Here is a 20,780-nt window from a genome sequence, read left to right as displayed (position 1 = left end):
TCCCAGTCCCTGTCGCCCGCCCTCCCTCCCTCAGGTAATCGGGAACCTCGGGCACATCTGGCGTCCATTCCCTTGCTCATGAACAAGAGAGCCAAGCTCCCTTGTGGGCTGCAGGAAGCCTGCGGGAAGCCCATTACAGAGGCAGTGCTCAGTAAGGGACAGCTGTGATTACGCTTCTCCCCTAGGGTCCTGATGGGCAAGGAGCCATAGGTCCCGCACGGACCATGCTTCATTTCGTGGCAAGTCGCCTTTTCTTCCCTGACTTTCCTCCACGGTTCACTTCCTCAGCCATCCTACTCATCCCATAGTATTCTTTAATGCCTTCCCTAATTCATTTGTCAAATCCCCCAAAGTAGACTCAGGGCTGCATCCTGTGCTGCTGAGTGTGTTAGCTGAGGGGAGTGAGGTATGCTCTCTGACTTTGCTGGGGTCCCTGAGGAGGTAGGCCACTCAGGCTCAAGTTCAAGACACTTGAAGTTTTCAAGGACCTCTCCTGTACTCTTCCTGCTTTACTTTGGTCCTGGGTGTGGCAGACTGATTAATGTCCACCCCCCCCCCCCAAATGACCACTCCTGATCCTTGAAATAAGTGGATGTTACTTTATATGGCAAGAGGGTTTGGCAGTTACGATTAAGCCGAGCATCTTGAGATGAAGATATAATCCTGGAGGACTGGGATGGGCCCTGGGCATAACCCTAAGCTTGCTAAAAAGAGGGAGGTGGAGGGAGATGTGACGTCAGAGGAGGTGCGGTGACGTTGGCAGGCAGGAAGGTGGAGGGAGCCGTGATGTCAGAGAAGGTGCTGTGATGCCGGCAGGCAGGGAGGTGGGGAGACGTCAGAGGAGGAGAAAGTTCTGTGACACAGGCAGGCAGCCGGGGGAGTCTTGACGCTGGCAGGCCGTGGGGGTGGGGTAGTAGAAGCAGACCTGACGTCAGAGGAGGAGCAGGTGCTGTGACGCAGGCAGGCAGAGACTGGAAGAGAGGGGAGGGACGTGGGCGAGCATGTCAGCCGAGCGGGAGAAGCTGGGGGAGATGGGGAGTGGATTCTCCCCTGGAGCCTCCACAGGAGCCAGCTCTGCCCAAACCCGCACTTTAGTTCGAGAGGACTTCTTGTGCCCCTCTTACTCCAGGAATGTAAACGAATACGTTTGTATAGTTTTAAGCCACTAAACTTGTGGCCGTTTGTTACAGTGACAAGAGGAAGCAAATAGAGTGAGCATCAGTGTTTTCTCCCTAATTTACAGACCGGGAAGCTGAGATTTGGAAAGGTTATGTGGCTTACTCAATATTAAACAAATAATAAATAAATTCTTTCACTGCCTCATTCTCTCTATTGGTGAGTTAATCTTACTCCAAGTGAAAAAAAAAAAAACAAGTGCACACTCAGTCTTAGCCCCTCCTTAAATATGACTGCTCCTTCTTTCTCCTGGTAATTAAAGAAATATGCAATGATGGAGTTAAGGAATGAGCCACATGGTTGTGCTTAGGGGTCAGAATATGCACTTATTCACCAAGCTTTTTCCAGCTCTGTGGACAAGAAGGGAGGCCTTGAGGTTTGCAAGGAACGAGCTTGGAATATGTAGAGAGGATCTCACTGTGTTTGTAGGTTGTATTCAGTTGTGAGTTATAGCTAATTCTACCATAGTAACTGATGAAAGAGATTCATTTTTCTCATGTTTTATAAAGTCCAGAAACAGGTACAGTGGCTCAAAGATGCTGTCAAGGAGCCAGTTTCCCTCTGCCTGGTTGTCCTGCCTTCTTTTAACATGTGGCTTTTATTCTCATAGGTTTACAGTTGCTGCTGTTCATCTAGTACCACAAGCATCCTGCATTCCAGGCAGGAAGGAGGAAGTGTAAAGAACACAGGGCTTCCTCTGGAAGGCAGAAAGAATGAGAAAACCTCAGAGACACTCTCCGTGATGTGTGTGTGTGTGTACACACACACTTGAGCATGCACACATGCATCTGCTATCCTTTCTAGGTTGGAGAAATGGAGAGAGCACACATTCCTTACTCACACTGTACCTTAGAGGAAAATTTAAAGGGATTCAGATACAGTGAGAAAAGTGTCAATAACCAGCCCCACAGTACCCAAAGAAATAGCACATCTGCACAGGGACCAAATGGAAAAAAAAAAAATAATAAGTGGCACAATGACTAAGCAAATACAGCACGGGAGAAATAAATATACTTAGGAAATGAGCATGGCATGCAGAAATCAGATGCAGATCCCAACCTGCCAGAAAACATAACTCATAAAAGGGAAGGATATGTGTCCTAATTGTTTCTTGCTGTAGAATAACTTAATAACAATAACTTAAAATTTAAAAGTTCAAACAAAAATTAATAATAAAAAAAATGTGATAAATGAAAATTTAGACTTATGGTCCCAGGAGGAACAGAAGGCTCTCAGCTAGGATTTTGAAGACAGTTTAATCACGGGTGCTGGTACAAAGTCCTGCTCAGGATAAGGGACACCACTGAGGAATGTTAAGATACCCAAGTAGTGGTCCCAATAAGCTGTTACCAACCCTCAGCTAATAAGGACAAGGAGAAGAACCCATGTTACTAGAGGCATGGCAGAAAGGTCATCCAACAGGCACTTAGTCACGGAGAGATCCAGCTACCACTAAAATCACAGCAATAGTTGGGGAGAGAGTGGGAGAAGAAATTCTCTACAACCCTTTGCTCTATTTTCTAATCTCCTGCTGATGTCTCCCACTGGCTGACCCCAACCAAAAGAGATAGGGAAAGGTAGAAAAAGTAATTCAGTCCTCAGGGCACAGAGCAGAGAGAGGCAAAGAATAAGTGGGAGTCTAGGGGAGCTGATGTAGAACACCTAATGCATAGGTATCCCCAGCCCCGTACATGCAATGCTTTAGGTTCTTTGTGGTTTGCTGTCCACAAGAGACTCATAGCTCATGCCACTCCCATTTGTGAAACCCCTGTGGCCATAGTTTCATATCCTAACATGGTCATTAGGGCAGATTCCTCTTGGGGATGGCCTGAGTCCAAGCCAGCTAGACCCATCCCAGCTCTGGCTTCCCCAGTGGATGCCCAATGGAGCCAAAAACCACTAATCAAATGTTTGGGTGTTTTGATACCACTATGTGATGGATTTTGACCACAGAGACATGAGATGAGCAGAAGTCCATTAAAAAAAAAATCTTATATGTTAATAAAAATAATAAAAAAATATATATCAGTTGTTCTTCCTCCCCGAGATGCAGTGATTCCATACAATCCCTCCAGAGAAATCCCACATGACCCTCCACCAACTGGGAGAGGCTATGGCCAACATGCATTTGTGTCCTTTTCTTCCTGCCTCATTCTCCTGGGACGCACCCATCGATTCAGTTTAGCCTAGGTCTTTGCCTTCGGGGAAATCCAAGCTAAGACAATGGGTTCTGGAAGTGATCCAAGAAAACAGACCCTCTAGATGAGGTTTTGAAGTTGAATTTCCCATGAGTCTGAAGGCAAGGGGGACCACCACTGCTTTTGGTAAGTGCAATAATAATAATATCTTCCTACATGATGTGGCATCACCATTACCAGAGTTTCACATAACATAAATTGGACTGAGGTGGAGTGCAAAGCTTGAGAAATCAAACCGCAGTTGTGTTTGGCCAGTATGGGGGCAACGATGATTATGAGGAGTATGGCATAAGGTGACCTCTTTTTATGAAATTTGAGGCTTTAAAAATGAGAAAGGTATGATAAAAATAATTAATCACCAACTTAAAGTTGCTACTAAAGCCAGACCATCCATAGGGCAGTTTTCTAAAGGGATATCTCATCTCCAACAGTCATGGGGCAAACTGCTGAAAATAAGGGCCAGCATGTGAGTATTTTCAAATGCAGGTTTTCAAAGGAAACGGTATATAAACTGGACAGCATTCCTATGTTAAAGTCTAGATTATGATAAGGGAGGAGTGGGACCATGAGACCTGGCATGGGGATATTTGGGCAGATGTGACTGAAAATCTCAAACCCCAATTTCTCCTAAACTTGTGGCTAAGAGAAGTAGCTTCCTTCTCCTTGAAAGAGAAAAAACAAAAAGAAAAAAGAAGCTCCTCTCCATGGCGATGTTATAAACACCTCACCTGAAGTGGATGCCTCTCATGATCTGCCCCCCTCCCCCCGTCACCTTCAGGATGATAACCAGGGTCAGATTTTATCTCAGCCTAAATCAGGAAGTCAAGTCTTGCTCTAAATAGAAAGACTTCATACAAAAGAGAAAGAAGACTTCCCTCTGTCAAATGAGTTAGATCCACCATTGACCTTCTCTTATTCCCTGGTCACCCATTTCTCTCCAACAAAGACAAGCACTCTTAAGTCAGAAGACACACTATAGGCACTGATACATCCTTAGTCTTGGTGGTTTACAATCTTCTAAATAAGAAGCTGAAAGAGTTGCAGTTCTAGGTGGTAAAGTAGATTGCTTCAGTTTGAAAGCAATCTCATTTCCACCATTTAACCAATGATACGCTCATGTACCTGCACACTTGTATTTCTTTATTCAAACGTTTAATGGGTTATCAACTAAAAGTCCTCTGTAGAGAACAAATACAGCAGAAAAACCCAAATAATGGTAGTTTAAATACTTGCTTATTTCTCCCTCACACAAGGTTGCCTGGAGCAGTCACTCTAGGGTTGAAATGGTAGCTTCCAACTTTCCTCAGGGATCCAACTGTTTATTTGCTCTGTCTTCTTCAGTGAATGGCTTCCATCTTTGAGGTGTGTCAAAACCCAAGAGTCTGCAGAAGTGCAACATCCAAGCCCCGTTCCAGGCAGGTAGCCCAAGTGTTGTTGGAAAACAATAGAACACTCGTCTTGACTGGGTCAGCTCCTTGAAATAACTTTCCAACTTCCCTATGACACTTCCACTTGAATCTTTGGCTCAAAGTTCATATTATGGCCTCACCAGCTGCATAGGAAGCCGGGAGATGCTGCTGTTTATGTGAGTGCCTGTCACGTTGAATACAATTCCAGTTTGGGTAGGATGGATATCAGATAACAAGGAAGAATCTCTAACACAAATAAGCAGACTTTCTTCACGCAACAGATGCCGAGCCCTCCGCAATGTGTAAGGTAAAGAAGGAAGTAAGGAAGACAAACACAACACAGAGCCCGGGTCTCAACAGTCTGATGGGGGAAACAGGTGAACAAAAATGGAAAGTGGGAAATGGGATCTCGTGGCTGGGGTTAGTAAGTCTTGAACTTAACAGGGGCAGAGAAGAGGAGGTGAGACTGGAGAGGCGGGCAAGGCACATACCCCCAAGGGCTTAAGGCCACCTTCAGGTGTTCCAGTGTTATAATAGGTGGAGGAGACCCACCGAGCAGAAGTGCCATGGCCAGCCACTGTCCTCTGCTGACTAGCTGTCATTCGCCCTCTTTCTCACAACAGCATGGGATATCCTTTGTAGAAAACACTTGTCTTTTAGTATCAGCTCAAATGGTTTAGGTGAAGGTCCCCTTTCCTGTCCCATGGCTCATAGGTAGTCAAGAGATCAAGCCCTGTTCAACCACCATAGTCTCTTCCCCTGGGCACAGGAATGTGTCCTGAGTTAATCCAATGGGATTAGTTCTTCCAGTTTTGTTGAAACTGTGTTGTATTGCTTGGCGCAGGAGGGGATTTCTGCTAGGGCCACCAGGCAGGGAGAATAAAAGCCTGGACAGAACTCAGCTGACAGCAAAAATAATATGGAAGGAAATCAAGCTGAGAGGTGGAGAGGGGCCAGGGTTTGCTCAAAATGCTTGAGTCCTGAGTTCTGGAACTCCTGAGTTCTGCAGCTCTGTGAACCCATAAAACCCTCTTTTGCTTGAGCCAGCTGAGTTGTTTCTGCATTTGCAACAAGAGTTTTGCCAGATAGGGGCGTTATATAGAACAAGCCTTCTCAAAAAAAAAAAAAAAAAAATACAGTGTATGCAACAGGTGACACCATCAGGACACACTGAAAAGTGGGGTGAGCGATTGCCTGATTGGCTGGGACCATCCAGGTTTTAGCCTTGGAAGTCCCACATCCTCAGTCTCTGGCAAATCCTGGCAGTTTGTGGCTATCAGGTAAAATTCCTGTTAAGAGAAGATCACTGGAGCAATGGGGGCCATCTTCAAATATCTGAAATATTCTCACATGTATGAGAAAAAGAGATGATTCTATGTGTCCCAAAGAGTAGAGGCAGAAAAACTCAGCAATGTCTGTGGAAGTGAGAATATTAACAGACAGATTGTCTTCATTACAAGAACAATCTCTCTAAATACCAGAACAGTCATCTGAGGGTGCATTTGGCCTCCATGGAAGTGGAACCCAGGGCAGTTTTATGTTCTGGCCCCTGACAGGCAGAGCTGGGCATGAACCCTGGCTCTACCCTTCACCAGCTGTGTGGTTTGGGCAAGTTCGTTAGACTTGTTAATCTCCCCTCCTTATCTGTAAAATGGCGATTATGATAGTACCTACTTCCCCGGGTTGTCGTAGGGATTAAATGAAATGAAACCAACTAAGTAAGTCCTCAGTGAGTTTTAGTTGCAAATATTGAGAGGCTAGGGGTGCCCTGTCGGTAATGAGAGCCAGCCAATCCCTTGGTGCAGATGCTCTAGAAGGAGTCAAGGATTGATTCTTCCAAATGAGGAGCCTTAGGATGTCGTTGAAATTTTCTTTCTAGGCAAAGACTCTGTTTTGATTTGATTTCGTATAAAAGATGTTGCTGATAGGGCCATTTCGGAGATGGATGCCTGCGATAATTTTTGACAGACTTTCCTTGTAAAGCTCTTCCGGGCTTCCCTAAAATACATTTTGCTGAGCTTTAAAATGAGTAACATCTATCTGCTTCCAGCTGTCTGGACGTGGGCTTATTTCTGCCCTCAGCCACTTTAATGAAGCTGTTAGAGTGACAAAGTGAGTCACCAGCCAGGGCTCCAGAGGAGGCTTGGGTCAGGGAGACATTTTCCAGCGGACGCCCTGAGAGGAAGCCAGACGCCCTGGGGGGGCCATCCGACTCCCCCACCTCCCACTGGCCCCAGCTCCAGCTAGGAGGCCAGCACAGTGTAGACCAAGGCTGTATTGCGGCTGAGAGGACTAAGCACAATCTTTTAATTTCCTTAAAATGTGTGGCATTTTAGAAAAATTTGAGGTTTTGCTTTCGTACGGAAAAGGGAACACATCTTTAATGTACACCTTGATGATTTTTTATAGATGTACATCCCCATGTGACCATTGTTAAAATCAAGACATCAAATATTTTCACCACCTGGAAGATTCCCTTGGACCCTTTCTTCCCGGACATTGCACCCACCACCCCCCGAGGAATCCACTGCTCTCTCTTCTAAAACCGTATGATGGTTTTGCCTATTTTTGTTCTTTGTATCAGTGGGATCATAGGGTAAGCCCGCTTTTGTATTTAGCTTCTTTTCATCAGTGTGAGATCTGTGAGATTCACCCACGTTGTCGTGTACGTCAGCAGTTTATTCTTTTATACCTGCATAATCTCTAGGCATACATCTAAGTTATAATTTCCCGAAGCTAACAACTTGACTCTGACACAAATGTAGATGTACCATGTATCAAAGATTTTATTCAACTCATTGTTGACGGAATCAGGAAAACATTAAAAACAGGCTCTGATGAAAATTTGACTTCCTGAGATTTATACTGTCAAGATCAAATGTGTGGGCATTGCTGTGAACAGGAATCATTTTAATTGCTCAGGAGACATTTGCATTGCTATTGGTTTTCTGTAACTTCTCTATCTCCCCAGAGCTGTGAAGTCACATCGGCCATAAAAGGTTTCACCTCTAAATACTCAGAGACCCCTCAAAGGGTCCCTAGACGACACCCAGCACTATGCCAGGGGGACTCCCAAGGGTCTCTCAGACTTCTTTCCAAGTCTTATAAAATATTTCCCGATGGTATGAACATGACCTCAATTCATTTATCCATGTGCTTGTGCATGAGTATTTGAGTTCTTCACAGTTTGGAGTTAGGAGTAAAGCTACCATGGGCGGGTTTTGATACATCTTTTTGTGGACACAGGTACTCACTTCTCTTGGGTAGATACATAGGAGAGGAATTGCTGCTTCATAGAAAAGTTGATGTTTTGCTTTAGGACACACTCCAAATGGTTTTCCACAGCGGTGCTACCACTGTAAGCTCGCCATGAGCAAGAGCGCAAACTCCAAGCAACTGGTCCCGCTTCTTCTTCGCTGACACTTGGTGGCATCGTGCTTTTTAACCTGAGCTGTTCCTGGGTTATGCAGGTCTCCTCAATTTCTATCACCTAAGCCAGGATTATTTTTACCTTTGTACACGTAAGAACTACTCGGGCTGTTCCTTCAAAGTGTGGATTCAAAGTTCACAGCCCATCTGCAGGAGTTTTGATTTAGTGGTTCTGGGTCAGGCTCAAAAATCTACATTATTAACAAGCACTTCATTACATTGAGCCAGCATCCTGAGAAATGCCGGCTGAAATGAATCTGTGCTGTGTAATCTGTGGGTTGCTGTTGCTGCTCCTTCATGGTGCGGCCTGCCAGAAGAGAGGGTGAGAACCCACATGGGCTCCCAGATTTCCGAATGTGGGCTAATGATGACAGCCACTTGTAATCTCAATTTTCAAAACAATCCTCCAAATTGAGACTCAGGGTTTGCATTTTGCAAATGAGGACACGGAGTTTCTGAGGGTAGATAAAGAAGGAGAAGTAAGGAAATTTGCCTAAGATCTCATGACAGAGGATCAAGGCTTAGAACCAAGAATCGTTCGATCCCTTATCAATGATTTTTCTAATATAACACTGCTTTGGGCACATTTTTGTTTGTTATTTTTATCAGCAGAGGCTTTTTCTCCCCCAGATGCAGTTTTAGATGCAATTTCCACATCCGAAACAGATTGTAATTAAGCTTTTAAGGTAGCAGCTGGGGCCAGCAGCACAGAACCTTACCTGGGTGACCTCTTTGAACCGCGGTGTCCTCCTGTGTTCACCCGTTGTGAGCCTGTGACCCTCCCTGGGCCCTGGGACAAGGGCGTGCAAACCATGGGACCCAGTGCTATCCTCCAGAGGCCCTACACACAGATGTACAATTTATACAGCACTCCATTTTTATTTCTTTAAGAAAATATCCATTCCTACTATCTGGATTCTCTTTTATTTAAACCTGAATATGACCTGCGAGCAAAATAGAATCTGTGGTGCGGGAAAGCCTGTGGCTTGGCAGGACAGCAGCATTCGCAGGATGGAAATCAGATGACCCAGGAGGCACACATTGGGAATGCCAGGGGCAGTGATGTCTCTTGGGGCTTCATCGCTAAAGGCAGGTAGCAGAGGGCAGAAATACGATTCAGAAGAGAATTACCCCCCAAACCGAAATAAATCAATGTTGCACACTGGCGCTCTCTCCTCCTCAGGGAGCAAGCTGTTCTAATTAAAGCCGGAGAGCTCTTCCGGCATTCCGTACCACCCTAGTCTTTCACTGTCCAGATGCGTGACCTTGAGCCAATCATTTTACATCCTTGACCCTTACCGTTCACATCCGTGTAACTGTATCTGGAGCCCGGATCCCAGAGGGCAGGATGAGGATTACATGGGCTGCACAGAGTGTTGTGCCAAGAGAGAGCACCAGGCTACGGGAGCTACCCCTTTTATTTACTTATTTTTTAAGTTTTTATTTATTTATTTATTTGCCAGAGAGAGTGAGCGAGAGCGCATGCGCACAAGCAGGGGGAATGGCAGGCAGAGGAGAAGCAGGGTCCCTACTGAGCAAGGAACCTGATGAGGGACTCGATCCCATGACCCTGCGATCATGACCTGCGTCATAGGCAGACGCTTAATGAATTGAGCCACGCAGGCATCCCCATGGGAGCTTCTCCCTAAGAACACGTTTCCAGCACTGGCCCCTGCTGAGCCGACTATCCACCCCGCAGACCCACCCGCCCTTCAGAGCTATGTTTTGGAAACAGTGGTGTGACTTTCCCCTGCTCTCCTGCTGGGACTGAGATGAGCCCTGCCTCGCTCCACACAAGGCTAGGGGAGGAGGGTGATGACACCATCAGCAGGACTGGAGAGAAACATATCTGGGCAGTCGATTCTATAAACATCGGAGAATGAGATCACTGTACCATCTATTTCAAGAGCGGGAGCAGCACCCCAGCTAGATCCAGGGTAGGTATCTGGAAAGCTACAATTTTAGCTGACTTCTAACAACAATAATCACTACAATTTATTGAGCTCTCAGAGTGTGCCCAGCACTGTGCTGCACATGGGACCTCATGTATCCTCAGGACTACCCCATGGCATGGGTACCCTTGCTGTGGCAATCCGGAGATGAAGGAACTGGGCCCTGAGGGTTGAAGGACCTTCCCCAGGTCACCTGACCAGGAAGCAGGGCAGCTGGGCTCCCCGGCCTCACCGGGCAATGCCAGTTGGGGTACAGTTTTGGCGGCTGCAACAGAGGTCCAAATACAGGGGCTTAAAGAATTCATGAGTTAATTTTTCTCTGGCGTCAGTCTTCACGCACTCTTATGACTCCTCCCCACCTGCACGGTGCCTCAGACTCATTGCCACACCCTCATCCCCGGGGCAGGAAGGCAGGGGTGGCGGGGTTGGGGGAGAGGCACTTGGCATCCCTTCTGCTCTGAGAACATTGGCCTGAACTGGGTTATAAGGTCTGGTCTAGCACCGAAGGAGGCATGCAAATGCCTGTGTTAGATTAAACTGTAATGTTGTTACTAAGGTAACAGTAGAGAAGGGAGTTACCGGTGGACAGCTGGGACTCCCCGCCTCAGTCCCTCCATTACTGTGCCTTGTACTGAGAGGTGGTGGACTCAGTATGACCAGGACTGTGACCCCTAAGACAAAGCAAGCTCTGCAGAAGCAGACATTTTGCAGGGACCTACCATCAACAGGGGCATAGAGAAGCCATGGACAGACGACTTCTGAGCCATAATCCTGCAGACAAGAGGGCGTCTTGAGTGCCCCCTACACCCAGGATCTCATCTGGGCCGTATAATGTTGTGTTCAGAAGTGAGGACACTAAGGCTCTGAGAGCTGAAATGACCTGCCTAAATTCACGTGTCTGGTAAGCAGTAAAGTCAAGATTCAGAGTCCCAGCAGTGTCACCCTGAGCAGGTAACTTCTTCGCATCTTTGACTTGCCCGTCTCTAAAGTGGAGAAGAGGGTACCTACCCACCCCCCCCCCCACCTCCGCCCCCACCCAGGGCTGATGCAAGCTGCCGATGTTCTAAGGTAGCTAATGCACTTGGGAGAAGCTGGGCCCATAGCAAAAGCCCTCAGCAAATGGTTAGACATTATTGTCATTGTTGTGACATTAGTCCTTGTTTTATCTTTCCCCTCTGTGCACCCTGCATCCAATCCTAATCCCAGTGTGACAGATGCTGTATTAGGGAATCCATAGGCTGGGAATGTCCACAGAGAGACTAGAGTACTTTTGACCCTAAAACATAAACAAAACAAAACAAAACAAAAAAACCCCACCTCAAAAAGAGAAAGAATTTTCTGGATATTGAAAGAAAGGTAGGATCTTAATAGGCAGAGAGAGGAGTGAAGCTGGAGGAAGAAGGCCTTCTAGGGAAGGGGTCGGCTTGGAAAAAGGCACCCAGAGAGGAGGCGGCAAAGTATGTTGTGGGACAGGAAAACGGCATTCGTGAGCGGGAGACCAAAGCTTGGAGCTCATTGAAGGAGGCTGGCCTTTTACCTGAAGGCCATGGGGAGCCCTGAAAGGTTTTGATCATTGCTGTGCCAGGGGAAAATTACCATGGCAACAGCTCTGGGGAAGGACTGGAGGTGGAGAGGCCGGTTCAGCAGCTGGTGCCCCGGTTTAGGTAAGAGGTAATGAGCACCCGAGTTGCAGCTCTGGCTTAGGGAAAGGCGAGCAGGGAACCGAGTAAGGACAATGTGTGCGGGAAGAATGAAAGGATCACAGTAGCTTTGCAGAAAGAAGGAAAGGCAGACGGAGTCGTGAGGCAGGAACGCTTAGCCCGCTGTCTGACGCACCAGCTCCAAAGAATGTCCGCCTCACAGCATATGATGCTATCTGCCTATTGTGGCAAAGAATTCTTTTTTTCCTAGCTGGATCTGCTTAGACCCTGAACTCTATTGTTCACTCACTCATTCACTTGCTCACTTGTTAAGCCACGTGTTCAGTCGGCGAAGAGATCATGTCCGCTTGAGACGACCATTTATATGAGCCAGGAGCAGGGTAGGGTGCTGTTGCAGAGGAGCCGACTATAGACTGAATAGTTGTGCCCTCCCGAAATTCCCATGGTGAAACCTAATTCCTAACGTGATGGGATTGGGAGTAGGGGCATTTCGAGGGTGATTAGGTCATGAGAGTGGAGCCTTCATGATGGAATTAGTGCCCTCACACAGGAAACCCTAGGGAGATTCCTGGCCCTTCCTCCATGTGCAGACACAGTAAGAAGACGGCTGCCTAGGAACAGGGGAGTGAGCCTCACCAGGCACTGAGTCTGCCAGTGCCTTGATCTTAGACTTCCCAGCCTCCACGACAGTGAGAAATACATATCTGCTGTGTATCAGCCACCCAGTCCAGATTATTTTTTATAGCAGCCAAAATTACCGACAGCCTCCAAATACACTATTATAAACAAGCCACATAGTAATGACTCTTTCTCCTGTGAGGTTAGAGGCAGCTCAGGGATGGTATGGGAGCCTACTGCTAATTCCTGTTCTGCCACCTCAGCATGCAGCTTCCATCTCATGACCCTACATGGCTGCTCTGGCTCCTGCCATCATGTCAACACTCAAACCAGCAGAAAAAGGTGGGGGAAGGAAGACTCTCTTCCCCTTTCAGATCATGACCCAGAATGTGAGCACATCACTTCCATCCATGTCCTATTAGCAAGAACTTCTTCACATGACCCCATAACTACAAGAGAGGCTGACAACTGTGCTCCTTATTTGGGTGTGTAGGTACAGAGATTAACTCCCTAGCACCATGGGAGAAGGGGAGTATGGTCTCTGCCACTCTGCTCTACCTCCCCCCATCCCAGTGCTTAAGAGAGCACAGGGAACTTAGAAGGAACTGAATGAATTTGTATCGTGGGTTAATAAAAATATCCTGATAGGTCCTGGGGATACAGAGATGAAATAACAGAGTCTCTAGCATTGAAGGAACTTTTAGTCGATTCTGGGACCTAGACAAGTAAAGAGATAAATGCAGGGAATTGCTATGCTAGGGAGATGGCAGCATGTCTGGGCACAGTTTCAACAGTCACAAAGGGGAAAGGCAGCAAAAATCAACCCAGGGTGAGAGCGGTCAGAAAGACTTCATAGAGGACACTGTTCAGCTGAGTCTGGAAAGATGAGTAGATGTTTTCTTGGACAGCCAGGTGAGGAAAGGCACTCAAGGACAAGACAAGTGCACAAGCACAGTTGGGAGGGTTGAGATATCCCCTGACACGTGCAGGGTCAGGCAGGCACCAGCAGAAGGCTGGGCGAGGCAAGAGAAGGGACAGGAGGAGGTAGAGAGGGCCAGGTCTGGGGACCCGAGTCTTTACCCCACAGAAAATGGGGACCTGTTGAGCAGGGACCCGAGTCTTTACCCCACAGAAAATGGGGACCTGTTGAGCAAGGAAGAGACATGTGTGGACATGATCACATTTGCAGTTCTGGATGATCGCTTTGGGCACCCTTTGTGGAGGATGGACCGGTAGTTGGGGGCAAGCAGGAGGTAGGAAGCAAAAGTTTCACAGAAGCCTAGTTTTCTTAGTAAACCCTGATGACTGACGCACATATATCTTCCAGTAGTCTAATGGACCTCGTAAATAAACCTAGAAATATTTCCTTTGAAATTAAAGTTACGGTTGAATTTTTTTTTTTTTAAATATTTATTTATTTATTTATTTGACAGACAGAGATCACAAGTAGGCAGAGAGGCAGGCAGAGAGAGAAGGAGGGGAAGCAGGCTCCCTGCTGAGCAGAGAGCCCGATTCGGGGATTGATCCCAGGACCCAGGGATCATGACCTGAGCTGAAGGCAGAGGCTTTAACTCACTGAGCCACCCAGGTGCCCCAAATGTTTTAATACCAAAGTTAATTGATTTTTTTCCCCCTGTCACTAGTTTTTCTTCTAGTGGCCCCATTTCTATGCCCTCTGTTTGCATTGGCCTCTTCTGCTGAAGCTTATAAACTGACATTTAGGGAAGAGTTGTGTGCCCTTGGCCAGGTCACCTGCCTTCCGCCCCTCAGCTGCATCATGAGTGTGCTGGAAGGGCGGAACCCCACAGCTCCTTCCAGCCAAAATACTCCATACTATATAGGAAGTCTGTGGCATCTAAACCACTGAAGCTCTGAGAAGTAAGGAATCCAAGGATTAGCAACTGTTTTATTCAGCTGGGAAGAAACTGAGCTCAGAGAGGTTCAGGGGTGAGCCCAAGGTCACCCAGCCCTGACTATCAGCAACAGAAGCAGGGACTGGAACATGGCTTCTTCTCAGTTCAAGTCTTTCCCCACCAATAGAATCAAGTTTTGTAGACTCAGCGAGGATATTTTGGCCCTCCAGGCTTCACCAATCCTTCGAGTACATGTTTTCTGGAATGATGCCCCACTAAGGTTTCTTCCAATTTTGAATTTCCATGAGTTACAGGGTTTACATGAGTTACATGAGTTACAGGATGAGTATTTCTTGGTCATTTCTCTCCTAACACTTATCAAACTAGTAATAAATACACAACAATAAACATTCACCCATTCATTCATTTAATTATTTAAATGAGAATTTTCTGGTTTCATTATAGGCTTCATAAACAACACATTGAAGGATGGCTAGTCCTCCAGCCTTAAAATGCTGGACATCATGATAGCGTCCAGTTTTTTGACTTACAAATAATGAAGTAAAGAACTTGTTTGAATCTTGGTGGGCATCTTTGATTATTTCCTTAGGAAAATTAAGATAGATTCTAGATGGAGAATTCTCTAGGTGATACCTGTTATACCTTCACAATTAACAAGGCCCAGATAAAATCTTGACTTTCTGCCACCCTCCCAGTAACACCCCCACATACCCCTTCTGTTTCTTCCTAGTCTTACTCATCAGTGACACCACATTATACCCAATTACTTAAATCAAAAACCTCCTCGTTGTCTTCAATATCCTTCTTCTGTTCACCTTAGTCAGCCCATTGCATGTTCTGCAGCTCTCCCTGCTGTGCATACCCTAAATCTGTCCATACCGCATCACCTCCAGTATCACCTCCGTGGTCCAAACCACCAGCATGTCTCCCAGCACCTGAGATGGCCCCTCACTCCTTCCTTCCATCTCATCCGGATCTGGGATATTCCATTTTCTGCAAGGCAGCCGGAATAAAAGAAAAAATGTTAATCAGTTCATGTCATAAAATCCTATAATGTGCATCAGAGAGATTTAAGAAAAAAATAAAACTTTTTTTTAAAAAAAGATTTTATTTATTGGACAGAGAGAGACACTGCCAGAGAGGGAACACAAGCAATGGAAGTGGTAGAGGGAGAAGCAGGCTTCAAGCCCAGCAGGGAGCGACGCAGGGCTCCATCCCAGGACCCTGGGACCATGACCAGAGGCAGATGCTTAACAACTGAGCCATCGGGCACCCTGAAAAAATAAAATTCTTTACCCTGGCTCCCAGAGACCCCTGCCCATCTCTTTCTGCCCCCCCGCCCCCGCCAATCCCAAGGCAGTCATTTATTCCCTTACTTCTTGTGCAGAACATCAGAGAGAGCCAAAGACGCCCTGCCCCCGCCGAGTTCACGTTCGCGGACCTTACGGCGGATGCTGGAGGGGTCCGTGCTGCGGGGCAGGAGAGGTGGAACAGAGTCAGGCCGTGGGCGGGGCTGACAGGATGCAACCGTAAGCACAGCGATCCCGCAACATTTCAGCAACTCTTGTGACGGGGGGGGGGGGGGGGGGGGGCGTGACGTCACACGACGCCACACGACGCCACAGGGGACGGGCTTCCTGGGCCGCGGTATCCACTTCCGATCGGGCCGCGGCCGGAACGCGAGACCGCTTCTCTGACCTGCCGGATTCTGAAGCCCGGCCCGGGGGCAAGTAAACCCGCACACGCCGCTGGGAGGGGCCGCAGAGCGTGCGTGGTTTCCAGATTCCTAAAATAAGACGGTGTGAAGGCACGGCCGGGCGTTCCTTCGGGCTGCTGGTCGCATCGAAGCCTCGTTCAGCCTCAGAAGGAGGGTCTTAGGAGCTCCGGGGCACCACACGCCCATTGCCACGGCCCTTATCAGCGGCATGCCCGAGGGGAGCGCAGCCACCTGGCTCTGCTACCGGCCGCGAGCGCGCGGGGCAGGAGGACTGCGTCTTCCTCGTTCCACACGGAGTCCGAGCGCCTCGCCCAGGAACTAACGCTCCCTAAGCATCCAGTCACGTGCACTGAAACAGCCCATCGCGCGCACTAAAGTAGCCAGTCACGTGCACTGAAGCGTCCAATCACGTGCACCAAAACATCCAATCACGTGGGCTGAAGCATCCAATCACGTGCGCTAAGGACATGCAGAGCAGTGGCTGGGTCGGGGTTGAGCTCCTGGCCTAACGGACCCCACGTCTGAAGCGCTTCGCCACGATCGTGTATTGACCCTGAAGGAAGGGGTGGTGTGAGAACGAGTCACCGACTCTTTCACACTCTTCCGCTGAGTCAGGATCCGTCCAACCAACCGATCCATCCAACCGATGGAGCCCACTGGAGGCGACCCCGAGTGGCTCCTGAGGCCGGTCACGAACGGCCGCGTAGCTTCTGCCTCACCCCGCGGACCGCGCGCTGCGCCGTGAGAAACGGAACTTCCCCGAGGTGACCGTGCCGGAGGGTCCCGTGCAGGGGCTCCGGCCGGCAGCGCCCGCAGCCTCCGCGCACCCCCGTGACCAAGCCGCCTTGGGAGTGGATCCTCGCGGCCGCGGTGGTCCGCCGCCTCCGCCGGGTCTCCTCTTCGGAGGCCTTCCCCTCGCGGAGCAGAAGCAGGCGGGCCGCCCGGGTCGTCGCAGTTCCTGACTCCGAATCCACGAGCGTAAGGAAAGCGCCGTCGCTGCGCGCAGGGCGCTCGGGGCGACCGGCTGCACGGACCACGGGGCAGGAGCCGGCGCCCCCGCTTCCATGTCTGCGGGTTTGCGGTTGGCCTCCCTTACCTGAGCGCCAGCTTTCCCAGCGCAGAGTTTTTGCCTCTTTTGCTTATAACTCTTTCTGGTGTCTCGCAGAGAGCATGACCTACAGCGGTTGCTTAGTAGTTTGGGAGATGAATAAATGAGTTTTCTTCCTTTCTTTTTAAGATTTTATTTATTTATTTGACAGAGATCACAAGTAGGCAGAGAGGCAGACAGAGAGAGAGAGGAGGAAGCAGGCTCCCTGCTGAGCAGAGAGCCCGATGCGGGACTCGATCCCAGGACCCTGAGATCATGACCTGTGCTGAAGGCAGAGGCTTTAACCCACTGAGCCACCCAGGCGCCCCAATAAATGAGTTTTCAAACATGGACACAGAAGAACCAGTTCTCCGTCTCCTTGTGGCAAAAGCAAAGACAGAATGTGAGGCTCACGCGGTTCCCAGGGACTGCCAGGTGAAAGTCACACCGGACGCCTTCGAAAAGCCTGGAAAAAACCTCCATATTTCTGGCACAGTCGACTGCAATCACTTTTTTCTTTTGTCTCCTCCTCTTCCATCACCTTCCTAGGTAGTGAGAGATGTTCCGTGCTTTAAGTGCTGTCTTACCTTGCTCCCTGCCAAGCCTGGAAGATCCTAGGAACTCTTACGTGCTCCAAACATATTTAGTGAATGAGATCTCCTTGCATCCAAAACCAGAGGGCCGAGTGCTGTGTCCGTGCAAGTAATACAAAACTGAGCTCTTAATTTGGAAAGGAAAAGATCAGCTAATTAATATGCAATGTCAGCAGCCTCATATATTTTATGGTTCAAAACAGAACTGCGTGTCCTTTAGCCCAGCCGATTTCCTGTTTGTTATCACATTAGACCTATTCCAAGGCAGATGGAAAATTTGAAGGACATCTCCAGCCATTAAGACTGGCATAAATCTTTTAGTACTGCATATAAATACATAATACTTTCCATTAACATTTTTTGGAATTAGGATTTACGCAGTTTCTTGATGAGGCAGGAGCTCTTTCACCCGGTAATTCTGCTCCTTTCAGCTGATAACAGGACTCCCCAAATCTATAGTCCTTGGTCTGAATCCCTGTTGATGTGAATCCTGCTTGCAAAGCAGGTTCTGTTCAGAATCCCATACAAAAGTCTTTGTTGGTGTTGTCCTTGACCTTCACTCTGTCTGCATGTTTTTAACATCCATTAATGACAAGAACAATGGTTCTAGCATCTGAATTGCACCCTTCCATGCTCAGAACCTCTGTAATCTTCAGAACGGCACTGAGAAGTAGTACTCGCAACTCCAATTTATATATGGCAGAATGAAGGCACAGGGTGATTGAACACCTGCCCAAGGTCACAGCCAAAAAGTGGCAGAGCCAGGAGTTGAGCCTTGTGCTGGTTTGACCCTAGAGCTGGTATTCTTCTGGCTCTGCTGGAAGGGATGGAAGGCAAGTTGGCATGCGTAGAGCTCCTCCTCTGTGTCAGATCTGGAGTGGACAGTAATCATTTCTTTTGCCATTTCACAGCCACATCATAGAGTACGCATTTTTATCCCCATTATACATATCAGAACACTGAGATTCAATGTTATTTATCAGTTTGCCCAAAGTTTAGCAACTACTAATTAGTGAAGCAAAGAGTCACATTCAGTTTTTGAGACTCTGCACACTGCTCTTTTCTCTAAGCAAGAATTTAAATAGTAGCTCTTGAAAGCCTTTTATCTGTGGTCCCTTTGGTGTGGTCCAGCAGATGGTGAACTAACCTGGGAGGCAGAGGTATCCTGTGACCTTGATGAAATAGTTAAACCTTTCTGACTCTCAGCATCTCTACCTGTGAAATGGATTTATAACACTTCCCTTCCCTTACCTGGCCCGCATCAAGACCTTGGGAGGACCAACTTTAGGACTGAATGGATAAATGAACTGTCCCAAACCCTCACTTTACAGATAGAGACTCTAAGGCCTAGATGGGCTGTGCGTCTTCTCCAAGTTGTTCAACAAATTAATAACTAAAACTGTACTAGAACCCCAGTGTATCAGTCAGCTAATGCTTTGTAACAATGGCTGGAGTTCATTGTAACTTAAAACATAACTCTCATGCATGTTTAACTGAATACATGTCAAAGATTTTTATGCAACTCATTAAGTAATGAGAGAATAAGTAAGACGTTGAGACCAGTTCGAAAGAGATCTTGAACAGAGGGATATATGGACAATTGGAATGCTGAAATGAATTTTCTGAAAGATGCAAAACAGGTTAATACTCAACAGACCATAAAATTTAAAGTTTGGGGTTATCTTTTCCATAGGACACAAATACATATCTCCACAGCACAAAATTCATCTGCACTGGTATCCGTTTTTAGGTTAACTTTTGACCCTGCGGAATGGTAAAATAGCATCTTTCACAGGACATCAGTCAAAAGTATAGACGTCTATAGGTCAGAAAATCCCCAGGGGGCTTTCAGCACTCCACCAAAATGACTCCAAGTAATCTCTTTTGCTGATTTCTAATTTTCCCAATATAGAAAACCACAGAAATTCCAATAGCTTTCAGTAATAAGCTTTTATTCATCCGTCACGGGTCTGGAGGCTGTGGGATGGCTCTGCTCCACCTCTGTCATTCTGGAGCCCAGACTGAAGGGGGCAGCAGATTTCTGGAGCAAGCTGTGCTCAGAGTGGAGGCCGGGACTTCCAGAGAAGCAAGCTCAAAAGTGCTATATCTCTTAAGGCCTCACCTGGTAAATGGTGTGTTTTCACTTCTGCCCATATTCCATCAGCCAAAGCAAGTCATAGGAACAAGCCCAACATTAGTGGGAAATGTCGTGCTCCCAAGGATGTGGCGGATAAATATTTGTTGAGCAGTGATCATTCACCTAATTTTCCATCCATATCAATTTGTGCTAAGATCTGAAAGAAAAAAATGTGGACAGAGAGGCACTATGCAAACACACAGGACTAGGAGTGTTTTAAGTGTAGAGATCAGTTGTGACCACTTGCCCCCTTTTCCAGAAGTGAAAGAAAACTATTCTGGCCAACAAAAGGTTAAGTCTGGAAATGAGCTCATGCTGATGCTTGGTTTCATGACATAATCTGTCAGTGGTGGTGGGACTCTCATGGAGATATTTTATGCTCACTTGTGGTGTCAAATGAGTGCTAGCACTGAAAGTCTGTTGAAGAACACATTTCTTAAATAGGGCATCGTATAGCCCTTTAGGTTTGCAGAACCATGCCTGGGCGGGGCGGCAGGGGGGATACTGCGGAGCGGTAAAATAGCATCTTTTGTAAGTAAAGTAAAATGACGTAATACTTATGGTCATGGTATGATTTTGGTCAAAGAATTCTGAGAAATAGTTTAAGTTAAAAGAAGATAACAGCTCTAATATGGCACACACATGATAGATGTCATATAATGATTAATGAATTATTTTGACACGGTGTTTATTCCTGTTTATTTCACAGAAAAGACACCTTATGGTCAACAACCAAAAATGAAGAAGGACATCCGTTTGGGGTATCACCCAAGGAGAAAGTTTGACACAAGGGCGGGAATGACAGATTCACAGAGCTCGGAATTTCCTCCTGGAGTAGGGCTGTGTCCAAGTGTGGCCTCAGTGAAGCCTAGGAGATGGGGAACAGTTTGTGGCCCGAGGTCTCCTCCTCCTAATTCCATTTTTCCTCC

General features: G+C 47.4%; 1 protein-coding gene across 1 annotated transcript; it reads right to left on the bottom strand.

Moving 5' to 3' along the window:
* Positions 1-603: 603 nt before the first annotated feature.
* LOC116574984 lies at positions 604-18,976 on the bottom strand. Its single transcript, XM_032316016.1, has 5 exons — positions 18,966-18,976; positions 16,754-17,102; positions 15,694-16,103; positions 15,205-15,310; positions 604-971 (listed from the first exon to the last, which is right to left on the bottom strand). Exons 1-5 carry the CDS (start codon positions 18,974-18,976, stop codon positions 705-707), a joined length of 1,143 nt encoding a protein of 380 aa, XP_032171907.1. The 3' UTR covers positions 604-704.
* Positions 18,977-20,780: the final 1,804 nt, after the last annotated feature.

This window comes from Mustela erminea, chromosome 16, assembly GCF_009829155.1.
Source record: "Mustela erminea isolate mMusErm1 chromosome 16, mMusErm1.Pri, whole genome shotgun sequence".
Lineage (NCBI taxonomy): Eukaryota > Metazoa > Chordata > Mammalia > Carnivora > Mustelidae > Mustela > Mustela erminea.
Note: the sequence above shows the minus strand (reverse complement) of the source record. Positions and strands in the feature narration are given on the sequence as shown.

Bases quoted from the DNA above. Each gene is read 5' to 3' on its own strand.
- LOC116574984 (XM_032316016.1), bottom strand. The intron at 16,104-16,753 runs GTGAGGCAGAAG...GTCTTATTTTAG, and splicing joins CGCAGCGCGCGGTCCGCGGG to GAATCTGGAAACCACGCACG. The intron at 15,311-15,693 runs GTAAGGGAATAA...GCTGCCTTGCAG, and splicing joins TCTGATGTTCTGCACAAGAA to AAAATGGAATATCCCAGATC.